The sequence below is a fragment of the Homalodisca vitripennis genome, chromosome 2, assembly GCF_021130785.1.
Source record: "Homalodisca vitripennis isolate AUS2020 chromosome 2, UT_GWSS_2.1, whole genome shotgun sequence".
Taxonomy (NCBI): Eukaryota; Metazoa; Arthropoda; class Insecta; order Hemiptera; family Cicadellidae; genus Homalodisca; species Homalodisca vitripennis.
In genome coordinates this window covers 166,458,076-166,474,879 of record NC_060208.1, presented here as the reverse complement: position 1 = coordinate 166,474,879, position 16,804 = coordinate 166,458,076, and the positions used below count along the sequence as shown (strand labels likewise).

Genomic DNA, 16,804 nt, shown 5'->3' with positions numbered 1-16,804 from the left:
TCTCAATCAACTTGTGTTACTTACTATAATTCTTCTCCCTGTAGCAAGCATGTCGTAAGTTGGTCACATACTCCTCCTCCACTGAAGCCTCTAACCTCCGCAATGATCCTTGGTACTCGTTGTGAAACGTTTCTTTCACATAATATGGCACTCGCAGATTCATCGTGTTACGTATTACTGGGAACTTTCTGCAACAATATCACCTAAGCTTGAGACTACAAGATTATATGGATTTTTATAATCTTCCTAATAATGCAAATGTATTATCTAGTTAAAACAAGCATTTAGATCATTTACTTATTTTAACCAAAACAAATGCCTCTGATGAAAGGTTTTTGAAGCCTCTTTCTTTATGAAGTGGAAAAACATACCAAAATTTTTTATGGTCTTAAAATTGTTAAAATTCATGAAAGTTAGCACACTTAATGTTTAACAAACTGTGTTGTCTATGAAACAAATATTTAAACATAATGAGTTGATTCGCAGAAATTTGAGATTATGAGGCCAAAGTTCAGCTTTTTGTTTAACACTTACAGTGTGTTTAACAAACTGTACTGTACATGAAACAAATATTTATATGTATTGATTTAGCACAACTATGAGATTACTAGGTCAAAGTTCAATGTTTCGGATATTAACTACTGTTAGAACACAAGAAATTTTTTTTCCAAAGCAATAAACAAACTATTATTAATATTTCATAACTGGAAACATGTTGTTAGAAAATATCCACTGTAACACAAATAAACGGTAAAATGAAGAATGAAGGTGAGTGAAGACCCATACACAACACAACTGTGAACTTACGGGCTGGCTGTGAGGCTATAGACAGGGTCTGAGATGAATAATGAACTCATCATTGAAAGTATGACAACTAACATTATTGGTAACATCTGTAGGAATATTGTGTATCCGTTCGCCTGAAACAAAACCAACATCTTATTAATTACTAGTAACAAACACTAGGTCTATAGTAAAAATAGAGCAGTCCAAGTTGTAATCATAATCTGCTACATTTCAGTAACCCTTTTTGCGCATGGTGTACATCAATGAACATCTCCAGAGCTCAATAAGCCACAAGTAATGATCCTTTAAATTGTGTTTCAGGTCATAATTATGCTCAAGAACTCTTAAAGCACTACCTAAAGCTTTCAAGATTCTTTATTACTCTGTTAGATACAATAAAAGTGCAACTAACATCACTGTACATATATATTATAAAAATTAAGTAATAAATCACTTCAACTAAACTGGCATTCCTCAGTAGAGGTATTATGTCATGTAACATTTGGTAATATTATTATATGCAATTTCAACGTTAGCTTAAGAGGATAAGAATCATTTAGTAAAATAATCATATTATTATTTATAACAATTAACAACTAATCAGTGTAACAAAAAACAATATAAATGTATAAACATACATGCACGCAGCTGAAATACTTCACAGTTACATTCTTCCTTTAACTCAATAGTTATAACATTCTCCAGACATGCATTATTCCTTGTGCTCTCAGCATCTAAGCTATATGAATTATAAGATTTATGTATATTTACAATTGATTCAGATTTTAATGGGTTTTTTATATCAATATTGAAATCACCTGTTATTATTATATTATTGCTTCATTGTACTTTCTTGTCATAAACTTAATCAAAATTTCAAATAAATAATACATCTGACTTAGGTATAAGATAAATGGTGACAACAACAGTATTAATCCCATTAAAACAATAGCAGATACCTAAATTAGTTGTATGACAAAGATTCTACTTGCATAAATTACATTAAAATCTACACAAATTTTTACAAATATACCACATACACCTCTAGAACAAGGAGGTTTTCTACAACAAATATCAACTAATATGTACCCAGCTGGAATGTATAGAGAAATTTCATCTTGAGAAAGCCAATACTCATTAATGGCTAACACTTTACACCTTAACACATCTAACACTACACTACACAACTTAGTGTTTTAAGCCAATGTAGTAATGTAAAACAATTTATTTGTAATGGACTGTATATTGAGCTGAAAATACTCAAGAGTTTGTCAGAGTGGCCAGTAGTGTTTTAAGCCAATGCTCAGTAACGGTTAACACTTTACACCTTAACACATCTAACACTAACTCTAAGTAAAACAATTTATTTGTAATGGACTGTATATTGAGGTGAAAATACTCAAGAGTTTGTCAGTGTGGCCAGTAGTGTTTTAAGCAGACGGTCCCCGCTGGTGGTAGGCCATTTCTTGCCTTTGTTGTACTGAGCCCAGATATGTTCACAGGTTGATGACTGCCAATATCTGCCGCCTCACATATCCTCTCTGCCAACCATCTCTTACCACTTGGATTGATGTGCATACCATGCACCACATCAGTGCCGTACTAGATTTTCTGGATTCTTTATTTACACAAGACAAGTCAACCAAGTCATATCTGTTTGAATTATTTTCCAAGTATTATTCTCCTTTCCCTCCATTTCTCAAGATTTTTCTTACATTAGTTAGTGCTTCATTTTTAGCTTCATCATTAGTCCCATATATAATAATTAAAATATCTTCATCACTCTTTAGTTCTCCTTAAATATTTTTATTATTGAGAATTTGCAGTGCACATCCTACAGGATTTACAAAAGACACTTTAAATTTGTATTCTGGACGCCTACCACGGACTTCTGATCATTAATATAGTTTATTCCAGTATTAATATGCCACGATAAATCTCTACCATGACCATATGCACATATCAAAATTTTCCTTTCAGGAGTACTCTCTGTATTCTCTGAAAATTCACTATTGTTCTCCTCTAGACTATCATCTGATTGTGTTAAAACATGATATTGATTTTTAGATAGAACACATTATTTTTTAGACAGGAAGACATTTTAATTTGATGTACTTGTTTGCCTCCTTCATTGACCACATCTGAATAGAGTTTATGTAGCATAGTTTGTTTAGTTTTTTATTTATTTATTTTTTTCGATATTAGAGAATAACCCAGCAGTTAACACGCTGCTAAAAATCTCTATATAGAGTTCCGTATATACTGAAATTTTTAAATATATTTTTACTTACTTTTGGATGAAATATGATAGAAATATATGAAAATTACTCATTAATCACAAAAATTATCACTCAACCATTTTTGAAATGCTGTAACTGTGGTTCCTTGCCAGCTGGTAGCTCTAGTTACGCTCGCACTAGGGAACACCCTTTTATGGGAGTGGGGATATTCCAAATATGAATACATCGTACAACAAAATATATTTAAATGTTTACTTGAAATGATTGTAATTTAGAAAAAATATTATAGTGCAAAATTTTATAAAAATGTAAGAAAAAAAGAAGAAATAAGTTTACTAAAATAAAATATTGATACAAATGTATATATACATCCTAACCAACCCACCCAAAAGTCGTTTATTATTTACAAATACGCCTAAAACTTGGTTTGTTGTACACCACTTGGTCCCGGGGGAAGATCCATTGTGTTGCACAATCACTTACTACTAAAAAAACTTAAAAAATAATGAAAAAGTCTAATGTGAAAATGAAGTGCATAAAAATGCTGGAAAAGTACCTCCCAAGGAGCGGGAAATACGTTATGATAGCTCGAGTGCTGGCACACTGACCTCATTTCAGAACAAAGGCTCTGTGGTAACCATAGTTATCACCCACTCCTAGCGCTGCGAAGCAGTGGTAACCAGATTTACCGCCTGTAGCAAACGTGTTTAACTATTATGTTTGTTTTTATAGTTCTTTTTGGACACCAACTTATAAAGATTTTCAAGTTTACTTCAATTATACTGTATTTCCTTGAATTCATCTTAAAACTTATATTATCTGCTTTTTGTCTCTAAAGAGTTTTTTTTATTTCTAAGATTTTTTTCTCTTCATTAGCTTTACAAATATCTTCATACAGCCTACTAAGGACCAAATTTAAATGTTCTACCTGCTTTTTAAACTATTATCACTAAACTATGTATCATGCCTTATTTCACTATTTATGAATAAATCATCTTCATCATTTTAATCTGTGCCAAGAAAACTCATCTTTGCTATTACCTAGTTGTTTATTCATACACTTGTTACAACACCAACTGATGTTATATTTGTCCAATTCTTTCAGATCCTTAATATTATGAACGTTTTCTCAATCATCTTTAAAAACTCTTTCTCCTTTACACACCATTCCATCACCCATAATGTTATACCAACATACTTAACAAATCTGAATTTCAACTATTTTCATGCCACTAAGAAAACGAATAACAGCATGTATTTCCTAGTTGGCAAGATTTTCAAACATGGGGTATTTTAAATATGCAAAAATAAACATGTAAACATAAGTATTGGTCCTGAAAGGGGGTCATTGCTTACTTAAAAAACATTTTGTTAACAACTACATATTATTGCATTGTCATTCATTTCTCAGCAATATTCCAAATTAAAGTTTCTAGGCCTTTATGAAATTAGTACTTGCTTGCAAAGTGTGTACATAAAACACAAATAACAAAACAAGTTTTACAAATAGACATAAATGTCAGCCAATTTTTGCTTTTTATTTAATTTCACTCAAGGAATTTCTAAAAATAAAATAAAAATATACAACTGACAACTCAAACATGGCTGACAGGCTATAGTCTTAGTGAAGTGACTCCAGGAAAACAGGAAAAAGTGTATTTGAATGTTGTAATTATAAACATTTTTAAAAACATTATTATATTTTAGTGCAAAACTTACTTAGATAAACTAAGTTCACTCACTTTTCAAATTTAATCAAAACATGAATATTTGAAATATAAACTGTAAAAACAAATTTGGCACCAAGCAAGGACTATTATTAACATCTAGACTCTTCTTTTTTTATTCAAAGCATTAACATGACCAAGACCGTTTATAACCAGTATTAGTGAAAAAGTATATAATATTTCTCATTAGAAGTTTACATTAAGTTTCACATTATATCATTACATGTAATCAACAACTAGAACCAGTCAAGGTTACACTGTTCCAACTCATAAACAATAGTGAGGATTACATCCAACATAACACCACTCCAGCTGTCCTCGTTGCTCAAATTGGTTTCATATAAAATGCATTAATATGTCTGACAATAAATACAAGAGGCTACTGAAAACCAAAATTAAGAACTGGAAATGCAGCAATTGTATTAACAACTTGGAAATCAGTAAGCTAGTCTAGAGTACAGTCTTTGTGGTAACGAGGAAATGTACTAGACACAATCAGTCAAACGAGTTTGAAATTAGCCAAAATATTATTGAACTCTAAGAAACAATTAATAAAATTCAGTTTGAAAAGACAAAAGCTGAAATATCCTTACAACACCCAGCTGAGGAAGCGGAGCAAACATTTTCAAAACTACAAAAGAAAATTGAAGAACTAATAAAATAGAATTTTTAAATAAAAAAAAAAATAATATACTAAAGGATTTAAAGATTGAACAGTTTAAAGTCAAGAGCTTGACCAAAAATCATGTAAATGTAGCTGTTCAATGCCAAGTGAACAATGAAACAAATAATAAGAATTTTAATTTTTTTCTCTAAAATGTGGTGACAGTGTCAAACAAATAACACAGCTATGTAACAAAATTAAAATCATTGAAATAAAGAATTAATTGCAATGAAAACTATTCAGCCATACAACCCTCAAATTATTACAAATAACTGATTTGATGGATCATAAATTTGCAAAACTTGAGCATAAGTATATATAAGACACAAAAGACTATCTAAAAATTACTGAAATTTTAAAATCAGTCTTGGTCCACTTAGAAACTGAAAATGATAAGCTCTGTACAAAAAATCTTCCTGTAACAAATTAATCAAGTACCAACCCGTAAGTACACAGGGCTTCACTGAGGTACTGAAGAAAAAGGGAAAGTGCACAAACAGCATAATACAATATAGGAATAAACCAGATTTGAAAAGAATTTATTTCACCCAAACCATTATGACTGCGTGACTGAGTCTTCAGACATTTCAAGTTGTGAACGTTGTGATTCAAGTCCTGTTACACATCCACATCAAGGGAAACAACAGGGATATCTAAACAGGAAAGTAACAAATTTAACTTAACCAATATTGAACTGGGCCATATAAGGTATACAAAGTCAGCTAATAAGCCAACCTTGAAGCCTAAAAGCTAAAAAAGCAATGGCTCTGAAAACCAAAAAGAAAACAACTCAATCAGGCAACCTATTTTTGTTTTCAGTAATTCAATGTAAAAATACACAAATTTCTCAAATGCTGACAGGGCTTTCAGAGGAATAAAAGCTAACCAATTATACTCTGAAGTAAAGACTCTACCTAACTCAGTACTGAATCCAGAGCTAATTTTTATCAATGTGGGCACAAATTATTTGGCTGACTCAGAATTCTGACAATATTATGGGGAACACTTTATAATTAATTATATAACAAATTCTTCCCTAAATCAGTTATTGCTGTAAACAATATAGTGGAGAGTCATGACATCAACACATCCTGATGAAAAACCCAATTCTAATATCAGATGCTTGTATCATCAACAACAGATTGATTTCCTAGACACTAGCAAATACTTTGATGTCACATGACTGGCCAGGGATGGAATGCACCCAAATCGAAAAGAGACAACAATTTTAAGTAAGGTCATGATCAATATGTATTCTCTATCCAAAAATGAAAATGAGATTGGCCTACTCTACAATCAATTAACAACTCTTCTCTTTACAACATCCCCTACATCCCTAGGAACATACCATCAGAAATCCATGGAAGTATTTCCCGTGACTGTACCTAAAACTGCAATGAGTGCCAAGAAGTCTGTGAGAGGGGGTGGCATGGCAGAGCTTCTAACTTGAACTGAACAGTATGGAGTATGTCAGTATGGAGTTACTTCCTGCAATTCTATCACCAACAGCAAAATAATTAAAAATGCTCGTAATAAGGTTAAGGCCTCCTAGAATCTCATTAATCCTGCATTTTTAAAACCTTTTCAGAGTAGTATTTGTAAAACAAAAATGTGTTACTCATGATGGTTTTACTCTTATTTTGTATATAGTATAGATAAGATTGTAAATAATGTCAATAGTTGTAATTTGTCACATATTTATTCTGGTTTTCTGAATATGTTTCCTACCAAAAAAACTTTAAGTTTCATGTAAGACTAAGTTATTAACTACAGACTCTTAAATATTTTGTGTTTGCCTTTAGATAATGCAAGAATAGAATCATCCCATCACAACACAACTACAAAGTAAATAAACACACAAAAAGCTGTGTGTGGTTCAAGTCACAAAGTGTTCATTAAACCTCCTCATACGAGTTGGACTATTTGGTTTGAACAGTTTGAATTGTCTGCCCGATTGTCACGTATGTGGGGAAGACGAAAACTGACATGCATGGTAGATTCAGCTGGCTTGCTATCTGCAGACTGACTACAATATTAAGCTGAGTTTTGACTGGTAAGTAAAATTCCTAGAGAATCTGTGCAATGATTATGGTGATTGCTGAAGGTGGGGAACACCACCTTACCTTATTAGTAAGAAGTTTAGTATAAAACAAAACATTACTTATTATGAAGGAAGATTGCCTTTAAAATATTTAAAAGCATCTCTCTAATTTCTATCAAGAACTAATTAGCGTACCTCTCTTTGCTGTTGAGGGTGAGTGTCTTGCCGCCGCCATTGATTGCCTCGTCTTACATAGACATTGTTTGGGCTTGCAAAGCCTCCGCCAAAAAACATGTTGAACAGCTCTTCTGCGGTTACATCAGCTGAAACATTTCATTCATCTCTAATGATGATCACAAGAAAAGAACAGTACTGATTTTAAAACTTATTTTAATGTAGAAAAAAACTATACTGAACAATTGTTGTGTAAAGGTATACTAGTATATTGTTTAATTTATATTGGATGACAAAATAAACATCTTACTAATAGTAAGTCACAATCCATTCTGATAAACTGAAGACAAAGTAGGAAATATTTAGTGACTTTTACTTTTCCCATACATATGCATGTAAACAATATTAAGTGTGAAAATAAGCTATACTATTTCTAATTCCAGATTCGTTTATAACATTCTGTAAAATAAAAGAAAACCAAGAGAAAATTGGTACTGATTGGTTCACTATTCACCTTCGAAGCCGCGAGTATAGTTGTACTCGTGATGTGTGCGACCACTGTGTCGCTGCAGCTTCTCCTCATCCGCTCCATACATGTCATACTGCTTCCGCTTCTCCACATCGGTCAACACTGCCACCGCATTCCCAATTGCTGGAACAATTTTATTCATCATTTCTCCTTGAATTGATGTTTATAGCTTACCTGAATTTTTATAGCTTCTTGGCAAAACCTCTGTATTTTCAGCCTTGTGAATTTAAATCAGTTGCAGACACAGGTGTATTGTAATTTAAAAAATGTGTTTGAAAAAAAGACATTTATGTAATGGTTGACCGTAACTAAAAACACAGAAGATAATACATTTTTATTATAAAAATTGCTTAAAAACTGTTAGGACAATAACGAAAATTGACTTCAAAAGAATATACAAGATATAACAAAACTCTGTATACAAACTTTTAAATCTAGTTCCATGGATCAAGAGGAGCTAGAAACTAAATGCAACCAATGGTCTATCTCTTTATGTTAACCGTCTATCTGTTTGTAAGTGTTTTTAAGTTTTTTATTTTTATTTCTAAAATCTAAAAGGTAAAGATTGCATTAAGTTTTTAGCTCTTCTCGGTCCATGGAACAATATTCTACAGTTTGTGTAGAGAACTTTGTTACACCCTGTATAGTGATTCCTGAATTGTGTTGCAAATGTAAAATGTGAACAGATTGAAAATTGGATAATTAACGTGAGATACATTGCTGATAATGTATGTCCATGTATTTTAGCAATAGCATGAATTCTTGATCCCAATGCCTATTAATGGTAAACTTTGTAAAAATAAAACTGACCTTTAAAAGCCTCAGCAGCACCAGGAGCTTTGTTCTTATCAGGATGTAGCTGAAGTGCAAGTTTTTTGTATGCCTTTTTAATGTCATTGTCTGAGGCATCTTTTTCCACACCAAGGATCTCGTAATAGTCCTTGCATTTTTTTATCCTGCAAAATGCAATAAATTAGCTGAGAGACAAAAAGTAATTTTGTAATAAAGATGTTTAATAAACTTAATATGTAAAATATTATTTGCCAATTGATTAAATAGTTTAAGACTTTACCGTATTTATAATTACATATTATTAGTATGACTCAAGATCCTATGAGTATTTTGATAGGATTTCATCTACGACTAATATAGTGAAACCACAGAAAGGTTCACTATTGACTGGGTTATTCCTGGCATTAGAACCCACACTGGGTACAGCAAAAACCTGATATGTCAGTTACATCTGGGCAACTCAACGAATGTCCAGGAGCGGTATATCACTAACTGCAAATCTCGAGAAAAGAGTTAGTTTTATTGCGGAGGATGACCGTTGAAGTGAGAGTTGCTCCCTTAGTGTTAAAGATTTTTGCAACCCTAAATATGAGGGAGAGTTGCCTCCTATCTCGCTTGACATAAAAAGTTTAGAACAGAGCTAACCTTTCCTTCTTTCAAGGTGACATGACTGAGATAGTGTCCATTATTTCTCTTCATTCTGGATGTGTCATAGGATCTTGATAAGAGGCTAGCCATACCTCATCTTTACCTATCCTGAATATCACTCAGTAAACTTAGCAAAAGATATAAGGTATACAAAACAAATATGTACATAATTAGGACACATTATTATACACATTGAGATTGAACTCCAGCATAAACTTGTTTTTGTATCATTAAAAATTAAATATCTTTTAACTTTACCATAAAAATACTGATCCATATAATTTGGATTCAAAAATAATTATATTGTTTTGTACCAAAAGCTACTTTTTAAACTACTCCAAGACAAAATATAAACAAATTTACAGCTATCCTAAAATATATTACAAACTCTTCTGTAAGTATTAATATTTATATTACATAATCTTTTAAGAACCTCTAGACACACAGAGGTTTAGATCTCATGTAAGAAAAATTTATTGTTTTTGGATACTTTTAATTTCCAAGATGTGTTGCCTGTTAATTAAGTTGCTCCTAAACCAATCAGCTGTTGTATTACATATTCCTGAATTAATCAGTTTTTTATAAAGAATGTCATAATCTAGAGTGCCAAACACTTTTCTGAAGTCTAGAATTATTGTTGAGTTCTTGTTTCCCAAATCAATTACATATTCTATGAAACTTATCAGAGCTGTTGTAAATTTGTTTTTGGTAAATCCATGTTGTTGTTGGTTAGTAAGGTGGTTGTAGTGTGTGAAACAGTCAAGAATGTGAAGCAACACCAGTTTTTCAAAAACTTTGAGAAATGTATAAATTTTTGAAATTGGTCTGTAAATAGTTGCTTCAATGTGATTGTCATGCTTGAGGGTAGGTTTTTCTTTAGGGAACTACAAAATTTACTACATTGAAAAGATTTCCTTATTATAAATTTTAGAGGTTCCACTAATTCCTGGATACAAAACTTTGATGAAAATTCATTGACTCCTGTTAACAGTTTAGATGCAAGTGAATTGATCGCACCCACACTTCTTCAATAGTTGTTTCTTGAAGGGTAAATTAGGAAACATCAAATTGCTGAAGAGTAGACTATACATTATTATCATAGGGTTATTTGTTATAATCTCAGTCTGACATTGAAATAAAATAATGCGTTAAGATATGGCTACTTCATAATGATTCTTGGTTATCTTACAATTAATGCTCATTTCTTAAAGTCTACCTGACAGTTTTGTTCGCCTTTCTTTATTAATAATTAGCAGCACACAGAAATCTACTCTTGATATCTGATCAAACTATTTGATCTGATGTAGCTTGATGTTTTTATTTTCAGGTCATAATACCTTTTCTTTGCAGCAGATAATTCTTTGTCTTTTAGAGCATCTGTTGAGATATAACATAATTTACCTTTAAGAACTCTTTTTTCAGTTCTAATATATTTCCAAACTTCTTATTTGTTTCCTCCTTTTTTTCATGCTAAGAAGTCTTATAGGCCAGGTCAAATCTAGAGCTGATACAAGAATGTCGCTGAAATGATTTTATGCCATATCTATGTGTGATAAGCTGTATACATTATTCCATGTATCATTGGCTAAAAACTATATTTAAAATTATATATATTATCTTTGCTAAAAATTTGTGTTTGTATTTTCGTACATTTTGTTTCTTCTGTTAAAAAATTAACATTGCAGAACTGTGCAGTGTGGTTAGAAACTCCTGCATTCAATATGTTTATTGATTTCAACTTCCTCCAAGGTTTTACAAACAACAATAATTTAAAGTTTTTAATATGGAGTATTATAGTACGAGGGAAAGAGATTCTTGTTATATTAGATGTATTGTCAGAACTATTTCACACAATGATTTGTCTCACTAGAGAGAGGACAAATCATTATCTTTTTGTCAATGCTACATCATTTAGTTTGTTTTATACAGCTGGTTTTAACCAAACAAATGATTTATTTCAGCTGATCATATGAAACATCATATAACTTGATTTTCATTACATTGTTTACACTTTACAGTGTTAAAATATCATTTTGTAGTCAATAAAGATTATAGTACAAGTTATGTTACTAAATATGTTTTTAACCCTTTTAGGACCAGACCAAAATTTGACATGTGCAAAGAAAATTTTTGCGTGTTTCTGGCCATGCTCCAAGAACTGTGCATATTAAAAATGTGTGATTTTTCAAACGTTTGAGAGAAAAATCATATCTTCAGAACTAATTACTGTACAGATTTGTTTTTAGGCTTAAAATGTTTATAATTAAATTGTTCATTGTGAAAAAATAAATTTAAGTCATTATAATAGCAAAAAACAATTTGATTTATCTGTTTATCAAATAAAAAAAAAGAAAAAAAATTTTAAAAATTGAGTTTGATCTTCAATAACTACCAAAAATAAGAATAAATTGTCCGTGGGAAATGGTATTTATTAGTTCTACATATAATTCTCTATAACTGTACAAAATTTGAAAGCCCTGGAATAAAAAATAAAAAGTTTGTAAATGAATTAAATTTTTCTGTAACACTGGTTAAAACACACTTTTCAGCATTAGCCTAACATACAAAACCTTATAGGTTACTAAGGATATTATTCGGTACTTTGGGATTATACCGACCACACCAGTATGAAGAATACAAAAAAATACATTTATAGAAACAAACATGATAGAACGAAAAAAACAACTCTTTAATTACAAAATTACAAATTTACAACGATTATCAATTGTTAATGGGGTCAGATTCCGTTATATGCCCCCAACACTTAAACTTTTTTCAATGAACTTAGAACGTTATAAAACGATGTAGTTGAGTAACAGAACTAACATTCCACATTCCATCAATCAACAAACATTTCCAGGTATTGTGATCGGTATTGTTGTCGCTGTTATCTTATCTTTCTCGAGAATCCCGATTACGGCAGGCCGTGCGGCATCACATGATTATTTAAGTTTTTTGCACGGTACATAAAAACAAGTTTTGTGTGTTTTTTTCAATAAAGAGTTTAGTTTTTGTTGAATTTTTGTGTTTGTAGAAATGTAGGGGTAAAACACGGAAGTACAACAAAGCGACGCACCAGCTGAACGAGCGGCGACACTCTGCAATCACGTTATCTACTAGACCACTCGACTTTGACCTCTGTCTGAGGATGGGGAGGGGTTTGCAATAAGACAATTCCTGTTTTATATTGACGAAATATTGTTCTACGCTAATCTAGTAATCAGTAGAAACAAAATGTCAAATAACGATTCATGTCTGGGTGTGGTCGGTATAATTCCAAAGTACCCTGACAACATTACGATGCAACATGACCGTAAAATATTTTTTTTTCACCAAGCTGATGATTCCAAAGACGTTTAAAATTTGATATCATAGTAAGAAACATACAGGGAATAGAAAAATAGTATATTTATCCCATATAGAAGATTAAAATATCTCTTAAAAAATATGAAAAGTCCGCCGGCGATAAATCAGACGGTTGGTCCTTAAAGGGTTAATGTACAAGTGCAAATTAATGTGCCTCATATATTGTAAAGGGATGGACTTAGTATGTATAAGCTAATCTTGGAAATTTGGTGAAATGTAATGTTATGATATAATAGTAATGTAATAAGTGTTTCTTTCACTTTATATATTTAGTAGCACGTACCCACGGCTTTGCTAGCAATTTGTATGCAATATTCTGTATATTTGATTTGGTAGCTCCCACAAATTCACTAACACTTAAAGGCTATTTCAGACCAAACTAGAAGAACTTCAAAGTCTAAGTTCAAAGCTTTCTTAATTAAAGCACTTGTGATATAATACGATAGGGTCCTATGATGTTTTTTTTAACCCTCCGAGTGGTGAAAGACGCTGCAGTGTCTATTTATTCTCTATTACCAGTGGCAAAGACGCTGCAGCGTCTATTTATGTAAGCCTTTTTTGTTAAGCAGTTTATAAAAACATTCCGTGACGATTCCAAACTTTAATTTCATATAGTACTTTATTGTACTGGCTATACGTTTTCTTTACTGTATGTAGATTTTAAACGCCCTTGGCGAGTCACGTTAATAGAACAGTCGCGGCTGGACGCAAAGAAAGACTATGTGTTGTCCTCCTCCGTAGACTAATGGATATAGTCTCGGCTCTCTAACTGAGAGATCACGGGTTCAAATCCCGGGGAGGGCCCATCAGGAATAAACATGAAATAGCCAGTGTTCAATGAATCCGTCATAGCTTAAAGCTGGTGTACATAGTTGTTTTTATGTAATTAGTGTTAGTGCATTTTTTTTAGTTAATTCAAACTGTGTGTTTTTCAAATTAAAATTAAATTTAAAACAAAACTGCTATCAAGAATAGTTTATTTTAGCTATTTTTTAATTTCATAATTGAAGCCAAACATAAAAATTAAAATTTTCAAAAAAATATTTTGGTTTTTCAACTCATCTACTTTTCAACTTAACCAAGGTAAGCAAATTATTTGAACATTGTGTGTTTTGTGCAGTTTAATTTGATATATAATATGTCATATTTATATAATTTTTAGAGCTAAAAAATATGTATAAATGAAATGAAATGAAATGAAAAATGTCTTTATTAGAGGCGAAGTTAGGACTATAAAGTCCTCTCTACCACTTAACCTCGTAAAAAATTAAACTAACATACATATACATGTATAACTAAAAAATAAATCTATTTATTTACCTTATACATTAAAAGAATCTTAGCTTTAAAATAATAAAAAAAACAACATCTATAATTAATGTAACTTTATAATATTTACAAAAACTATAATAAGACATACACGCATGCATTCATTCAACTTGCATTCAGTTTGCCTTAAGTAACACATTCCAAAGCCGCCAACCGCTATACCCCCTGAGCCCCCAGCATCAAGGCCCTGACCTCCGCCCCAAAAGCGAGCGCGCTTATCAATGGCTCTGATTGTTTATAGGTAAGGCATTCCACAATCGGCAGGCAGAAACTGTAAACGACTTACTAAAAGGTAGTTGTTCGAATGAATTGGTATAGATAATAAGGATGTACCCCTCCTTGTACATTCGTTCACTTATTTCAGACATAAATTGAAAGTTGTTTGAAAGATAACTGGGACAATTTGTATTTAAAAGAGCGTGCAACAGAATGAGTGAGTGATAGTCTCGAAGATCTTGTAATTTTTAATATAGATAATTGTTTGAAGAAGGGCGTTACGTGATCATCACGTCTGAGATTAAAAATGAACCTAATGCAAAAGTTCTGAGCACGCTGGAGTTTATTTGAAAGCTCCACAGTCATGTCATTAATGACTATGTCACAGTAGTTGAAGTGAGGCAGTACAAGAGTCTTTTATCAGCATTATTTTAACCTGGTGTGTGGTAGATATGAAGCCAGCCGCTTGAGGCCTGTGAACACCGGCAAAGACCCTATTACATATCAAAGAAGCCTGTTCAGTCCATCTTAAGTGTTTGTCAATAATAAGTCCTAGATTCTTTACTTTCTCAGAGTATTCTAGATCTTTTGGTCATTTAGTTTTAAATTTGGGAGCCGTAGTAAAGTCAATTTTACGAACAAGCTTTGAATGACCTATCATAATACACTGAGTTTTTGTCTACGTTTAATTTTAGTCCATGTTTCCAAGTCCAGTGAGTAACAGCGTCAATATCGGAATTCATGAGAGTCACACAAGTTTGTAATGTCCCTTATAGAAAAGTGGCGGTATATTTGTAAGTCATCTGCATATAAGTGAAAATTGGAATGAGTAATTTGAGTAGTAATGTCATTGATGTACAGTTGAAAATAAAAAGTGGCCCCAGGACTGAACCCTGCGGAACTCCACGAGTGACTGGTCTCCATCTCGACTGCTTCTCACCCGACCTGACACACTGGCGTCGTCCCCGAAAGATAAGACTCAACCCACTTGACACTACCATCAGAGAAACCATCCTTCCTAAGTTTGATGAGGAGAAGGGGATAATAGACACAGTCAAAAGCCTTTGAAAAGTCGAAAAGGGTTAAAATGGTTACCTGACTCTTATCAATTCCAAGGCGTATATCATCAACTATTTTTAGAAGTGCATAGTAGTGCTGTGGTTGGAGCGAAAACCAGATTGAAAATTTGATAAAATGTTATTACTTTCAAGGTATATTGAAAATTGCTGATGAACAATCCGCTCCAAACACTTTGATAAAGCAGGGAGTTATACTTATTGGCCTGAATTGTGAAGGATTTTGTGGAGAGGAACATTTCTGAAAGTGGGCGAACTAAAGCAGACTTCCATGTCAATGGAACATTGAAGTAGCCAGAGATTTATTGAAAATAGCAGTGATAGTTGGAAGAGTAACTGGAAGAGTATCTTTTATTAACCTTATAGGAATGCCATCGGCCCCCGACTGCGTTACTGGACATCCTTATAATAGACTTTAACACATCTGTCTCTGTTACCGGAGTGAAAGAGAACTGAAACTCAGGTTTATCAAAAAGTAGCACCTTCGAGCTCGGAGACATACTCCTGAGCCCCCAGACTGATCAACAGGAATCTCAACAAAGAAGTTGTTGATATCATCGAGATTTAAGGGAAACCGGGAGTAAGTGTTAGGCTTGCCAACTCCAAGATCTTTCAGTTTTGACCATAAAATTCTGCTAGATTGTTTTTTTTTTAGACAGGGAAGAGTAGTAAAACCTGATCTTGGCATTTCTAATTTTGTTGTTTGCACATTGTTCCTTAATTTTTTATATACAGCCCAGTCATCACGTAACTTGGATCGCTTAGCCTTAAGGAAAGCTCTATCTCTTTGCTTCTGAAGGTGTCGAATAAATTCTGAGATCCATGGGGCAGGCTGTTTAGTTACTCTTTTTGAAACAAAATGGAGCGTGTTTATCAAGAATGGCCATTCATTAATGAATTAAATTTTGATACCATAATGTCCACATTATCAGCCGATGTGACCTCATGCCATGGAGTTATAGAAGCATCGATAAGCAGGGAATAAAGATTGATATTTTTTGTAGTTTCTATAAAACATAACTTTTGGTTCGATCTTGGGAGTTCTTAGTTTATAAGCAAGAAAAATAAGGTCATGTTTGGAAAGGCCAGGAGCAGGAAGGTTGCCCGTGGTGCGCAACCAGGGTTTGGTCACAGACAGCAATGATATCAAGCCAGGTGTCGGCAGTCTCAGTGTGGTGAGTGGCTTGCAGAGGAAGTAGGGTCATGTTACACGAGT

At 32.6% G+C, this 16,804-nt stretch overlaps 1 protein-coding gene across 1 annotated transcript in view; it reads right to left on the bottom strand.

The window, feature by feature from the left end:
• LOC124355013 (dnaJ homolog subfamily B member 14) overlaps window positions 1-16,804 on the bottom strand; it is a 33,996-nt gene continuing 17,192 nt past the window's right edge. The window contains exons 4-8 of the mRNA XM_046805885.1: window positions 8,972-9,117; window positions 8,147-8,284; window positions 7,654-7,781; window positions 808-920; window positions 1-188 (exon numbers count right to left, since the gene is read on the bottom strand). Coding sequence (XP_046661841.1) covers window positions 17-188; window positions 808-920; window positions 7,654-7,781; window positions 8,147-8,284; window positions 8,972-9,117 — 697 coding nt within the window. The 3' untranslated portion in view covers window positions 1-16. The remainder of the gene's footprint in view (window positions 189-807; window positions 921-7,653; window positions 7,782-8,146; window positions 8,285-8,971; window positions 9,118-16,804) is intronic.